Source organism: Calonectris borealis, chromosome 22 (genome assembly GCF_964195595.1).
Source record: "Calonectris borealis chromosome 22, bCalBor7.hap1.2, whole genome shotgun sequence".
Taxonomy (NCBI): domain Eukaryota; kingdom Metazoa; phylum Chordata; class Aves; order Procellariiformes; family Procellariidae; genus Calonectris; species Calonectris borealis.
The window spans coordinates 10942617-10948649 of record NC_134333.1 but is presented as its reverse complement, the minus strand read 5'-3'; the positions used below and the strand labels follow the sequence as shown (position 1 = coordinate 10948649).

At 38.4% G+C, this 6033-nt stretch overlaps 1 protein-coding gene across 1 annotated transcript; it reads right to left on the bottom strand.

Moving 5' to 3' along the window:
• Window positions 1-103: 103 nt before the first annotated feature.
• LOC142091805 (sperm axonemal maintenance protein CFAP97D1-like) lies at window positions 104-4695 on the bottom strand. Its single transcript, XM_075171159.1, has 4 exons — window positions 4690-4695; window positions 4190-4318; window positions 1912-2032; window positions 104-684 (listed from the first exon to the last, which is right to left on the bottom strand). The coding sequence occupies exons 1-4, from the start codon at window positions 4693-4695 to the stop codon at window positions 560-562; spliced, it is 381 nt and encodes a 126-aa protein (XP_075027260.1). The 3' UTR covers window positions 104-559.
• Window positions 4696-6033: the final 1338 nt, after the last annotated feature.

Below are 6033 nucleotides of genomic sequence, written 5' to 3'. Positions count from 1 at the left end.
TTCAATGAAAAGTTGGCTGGGGCTGTTACCGAAATTAGGTTCCATTTCTGTAATATAAAAGCAAGGTTCTTGTTCTGGTGATCTTTCTATAAAGAAACAGAACATTATGGTTTATTGCTCTGCCCTAACTGAAAGTAGTATTTTTTGCTTATGCATGTGAGTGACTAGACAATAGAAAGATTAAATCTTGAATGTAATATACTGGCACATTTTCTTTATACTAAAATACTGGCAATATTTATTGAGAATATCAGAATAAAATAGCAACAAAACACAATTTCAGCAAAGCAGCCATTGGCACCAAGACCACATATGCTTTTTTTTTTTCATATAGGCAGCCCTTCAACCCAAATTTCTAAGTTAATTTTGTTCTAGAAAATGCTTCCCTTGCTCCCGTTTCTAATTACCTAACACTTTCTTACTACTTTCAGATTTTTTAAGGTATAGTTTTTTCTAGTTCAATAGACAGTTAACTAAATAGCTATAATTTTAAAAGCATCCCAACACAATTTATTTAGTTTGAAGTTATAATAAAATTATATTTATACAAAACAAAAATTCAAGTACATCCCTGCCAACCAATCTCAGAATTCTTTCGATCATAGGTAGGCTTACAGTCAACAAGCCTCTTCAAAATACCTTGATTTTCCACAGTGATGTTCATTGTTTTCCTATTCTGCTTGCCTCTATTTAAGCTATAAACAAAAATGAACACATTTGAAAACACATTTTCTGGCTAGTGAAATTGTATTTGTAAGGCACATATATATGTGTACATACATAGAGTTGCAAATGCCCATGGTCAAACTCGTGTTATCTACCCCCCCATACACACACATCCCCCCCCACAACCTTTTAGTGAAGCCTGTAATCAGACATTGGCTTTGGTCAGCATTTCCATAACAGCGTGTTAAGGGCTGTACCTTTATCACAGCTCATTGTCATATCCTTTCTCTGCACATAACTTAGTTTTACAGCATTCATGACTGCAGGCACCACCAAATAGGTAAATTTCACTTGTGAGGATCTAGCAGTGTAACTGTACGCGGAAAGAAAGTAGCTGTTATGAATACGTAAGGGGAGACAATGATAATACACTGCAATTCAGTAAAGGAATGTGTAATCAAGCGTGGGGAAATCACAGTGACAAAGCAAGTTTGGGGTTGCAGTCCATGTGTTAGGGCAGTCTGGAAAAAAAACTAAGGAGAACTGAGGTTGGCAGAAAAAAAACAGGACCATAGCTAGTGAAAGATGCAGTCAAAGCCCTACCAAGGAGCAACATTTCCATGTCTGGATGGTATAGGATGATAGGTGGCATAAATTTGCACAAAATTACAGTGACTAGTGGAAGCTCTGGAAGAAGAAAGAATGCAACATAAAAGCATTTCAGAAGGCAACTGTATATTTTATATACAATGAAAAGGGTTAAAAATCTCCAAAAATTCGTTCACTGAGTGTTGTTGCAGAGGGTGTACATGTGTGTATGAAACAAATTTTGTATACAGAATGGACTGAAGGCAGAACTCTATAAGGATACTATAGCAGATGGGGCTACAGGGAACTTGAGGACAAGAATGCAGTTGAATTCTAAAAATAACAGCAGAACAGAACACTCAAAAGGCATTTAACTCTTCAGGAGACAAGGCAGGAAGGTACTGCCACCCAGTAGGTGCTAATTTAGCTTCTTTTACAGGTGGCCCCTTCTGAAGCTGAAATGTTTCAAGCACTCTTTCTACAGGAGCCCTTCTAAGGATATCATTTTGTGTGGGGCAGTGCAGCTTTTCAGAAACATTATGAGTGGAAATGAAAGGCCGACAGCTATAGTTCTACTTTTGTTAACTGTGAATCCATCCCATAATATTATGCAACAGCCTTCCTTTCTACATAATGCACACCTCTGCCTCCCTGAACCAGCGTTCCTCTGAAAGTGATCATTCCAACAGTCCACCCTCCATGTCCTTTGTTGTATCTCAACTAGCCCTTCCAAGAGCTTATTATCTCCTTCAATCTGGCCAATCTGCTTTTGATCCTCCTATGCAAGAGATAACAAGTTTGTAGTATCATTCTCATAAGAATCTTTACTGGGTTTCCTCTCACAGTTGTTATGTTGCCCTATTCATTGCCCATATATACATACATAAAAAAATACCACCACCTTCTCATTTCTGCACTCAGTCACATGCAAAGTCACTGTGTTCTCTTGCTGTTTTTTGTCACTACTTCCTTGTTTTCCTTCTGCCAGCACTCCCATTTATATATGCATATAAACTAACAAGATAGGAAACCAGGAATGCATTCAAATTTTTTTCTCCTGTCCTTATCCTTTCTATCATTACTTTCATTTGATGACTCAAAGGCTAAAGAAAGCCTCCTGCTCTACATTTGCCTGAAGACTTCCCTACCACCTGAGGCATCGTCATGACACAGACTTAGCAGTACCATTAGCTAAATCTTGCCCAGGTTAAAATGCTGGGTCTGTGCATGTGGAGGCTTAATATCCACATGAGATCAGGGGGAAGCCTTCAGTGAAAACAAGCGTTACGAAGTTATTCAGCCTCAAATCCATTCACCCAGCTTTTCTTCTATCAGCATCCCCCAACAAATACTGAAACAGCTTTTGCTGGGAGAGCACTACAAGTCTGCATTGCTTTGTAGAAGCAGCAGAAATAAGAATAATGTTTCAGACTTGCAAAGACAGGAAGGGGAGTAGCCTCATTTCAGAACTACCTAACCACTGTTAAGTAATATTTTCCTATTTACGTGCCAAACTAGTCATATTGTGCCTCAAATCACAGTAAGTAAACTGCAATATTGTTTAAGGGGTTTTCTGTTCACAGAAGCATGAGCCTGGATCAAAATTTTCCTTCATCTATTTTAGCTCAAGCTTCATCAGAAGTCAAATTCATTTGAAAATACAGTAATTCAACAAGTCCTCTTACTGAGATATTAACTAGCTACAGTTTTAAAACATCTAGTGATAAGGAGGACTGGAATTTCCCAACAGGATCTCTACAAATGCTTCATGCTGATAGCAGCTCTCTTTTCTCTTGCTTGTCTTCAATTTATAGTTTAAATAGTTTATGATTAACAGTTTTTCAGTAAAAAAATACCATCTTGGTGTTAAAAAAAACCAAAAAAACAACCCAAAATTCTTGATTGAATTGTGGGGGTGCAATAATTTTAGAAACATGTATCAAATTCTACCTTGTTCTTGCAAATCAAATAGTCAACAGCACCTTGATTTTTCTTTATCGCAACTCTTTGCTCACAATTTACAACTATGACAGAATAGGCTAAATACTGCACAGTGCCCATCTTTGCCAGAGCTATTTGTTCATGTTCACAGGACTTTCACCATGTCATGGACTAACTTCTGATGTCATAGCAAGAGTATCTATGATAACTTCCAGTGACACCACCAGTCAAATTTGTAATATAATTTGTTTTCCTTGATACTTGAGGTTAGAAAGGCAAAGTTAGACAATCAGATGATACCTTTTTCACTGCATATAAGCATTCCGTAACAGGAATAGTTCACTCAGACCTAAACACTCAATTTTACATTTCATTTTGCAAATCTGGAACTCTAGACACATTTCTTGTAGTTTCTAGTAACAATGAGCGTATATATTTACATTACTACTTTCAGACCTGACTATATTCAAACCTGAATGAAAGACTGTTTCATTTAGCTAACTTCCCTCAAAAATTGTTATTACTATAAACAACAACAAAACCTCATAAATTAATCAAGGTGAATTTTGGTTCTGGGTTTTTTCCTCCCCCCAAATACAATAGAGAAAGCATTCATTCAGTAGGATTGCATTTGCAACAAACTGAAGCATGATGCAAAGGATGATGCTACTTTTAAAAGGGCTGCCAGCTGTTTAATTATTTCTCAAAAATACACCATTCTTAAAAATGAGGCCTTCTAAGGAAGGCAGATACCAACTGCAGCACAGACTAGCTAAGCAGTTTTGTCCACATTCAACAGGACACCAACAGAACACATAGTCTTCTCCCCAGTCTCTTCCTTAACACCAGGAAATGTAGGAAAGAAGTGACTACCTTGGTGACAAGGGTCATTGCACGGAAGTCATGCGCGTCACCAGAAAAAAAACCTACACAAACAGCAGAGGATGCACCAGGACCATTGTATGGCTTGCTGACCATAAGTCATTCATCTCTATCTTCTCACAATTGCCTCCTTCCTAGCCTTCCCACCTGCTTTTATGGCTTTGTTACAGTTGCCATGGCCTCCCATCTTCTGAACTTGACTTCCTAGTCTTATTTTCTTGTGTCTGTGGTCTGTTTGCAGTTATACCTGGAGATTCCTGACAATCTCAAATCGTGAGATGTTCACATTTTGCTGATAGACACTCAGTAGTTTAGCAATCCACACCCTCTGTGATCTGCTTACAGTATGCTTATCCAGCTGCTATCAGTCACACCAACAGAAACTACTTTCTCTTCTACTGTCTCATAAGCTGATGTAAGTATTCCAAAGGGACATCTTATAGACTGAAACCAAGACAGAAGCGTAAGAAGCAGTCCTTCAGTTGGCTGTAAGCAGATGTGTTTCCACTGCTAAAGACATTAAAAACTACTGTAAGATCTGACATCTCTCTCTGAATGATTTCAGCAGAGGGAAATACACAGGAGGGATATTCCAACTAGGCAGTCACTTACCTCCATTGCAAGGCAGACAGAGGCTGATCCAAAAACCCAGTACAAGTATTTATATTCACTTTAGTGACAATTATACAGGCACACTTTTCACAGAAGAAAACAGCTCCACAAAAAGCAACTTTGCAGAGAACAAGCTAAAATAGTTCCAAAGTGAGGTTGAAGTTTATATTCCTCATCTTCAGCTGTGTTGTGGTTCATTTCATGAAAAATCACTGGTGGTGCTCAGGAAGGCACTCCCACTAATATAGATTAACTTGATAGCAATGAATCATCAAAAAATGCACCTTAAGAAAAGGGCAATTTTTCTGTTCTGACTTGACAATGTCCTGTAATGAACGACTGTCTTTGGATTTGTCACATGTTTACAAGCACTTCAGTTTGCATTTTAAACGCTTTTAATATTGTCCCCAAATTTGTTACTTCTACAGTGTTGCAGACAGCCAACCAGAAGTCTTTCAGAGGCATTGCTACCAAGATCAGAGTCTAGACTAACATCTACTGTGACTCAGTTTGCTTTCAAGAAGAGGCAGTGAGTTTAATGGGGGGAAAAAAGGTAAGAAGAGGCAGTTATCTGACAGAACTTCATAATGGGATTGGCAACAGACAGACTCATCCTAGTGGAAAGTCTTCCATAACCAGTACATTTTATATTAAACTTAGTTTTAGCCCTGCAATTGCTGAATGAGGGCAGGAACATGGGTTTGCAGAGCGCCCTGTTAACTGCAAAAAGGACCCACAGTGTAAACCAGCCCAAAATGATGACTCCATTTCACCACTGATCCTCAGCACAAAGCATTCAAGAGTAGCAAGGGGTAACCTACAGTGTATTGCACAGGAAGTGGTTTTCTTCCTGCCAAATGTTAATAGATATGCCTATTCACTACAACCCTAAAATTAAGTAGTAACTCAACTTACTATCTGGGGACATGTAGCAATTTCGACTGCTTAAAACCATCTGAAATAGGGAAACAACATCACCGCTCAGGGTGACTCCTCACTGTTAACTACATTTAAGGGAACCTGGGTGCCTAAAAGACTCCCGTGCCATCTTGGGAAAGAGAAGCTTTTCAATAATATTCCAAAATTGAATACTACCTTTTTTATGCTAAAGCAGAAATTTTGGAAAAAGTCCGTGTTAAATGCCATACAGCAAAAGCACAATACTCTAAGAAGCACTATGATTTAATAGTGAAAAATCTGACAGTTACTAGAAAAATATCTGGAGATATCAGCTGTGCATAAGGGAAGGAGAAATTGTATTTTGCTAATCAGTTTGGGTTTTAGATCTACACAACTGGTGGCGGGTCAAACAAGGCACAGACTAGTGCTTGGAATCCGCCCCCC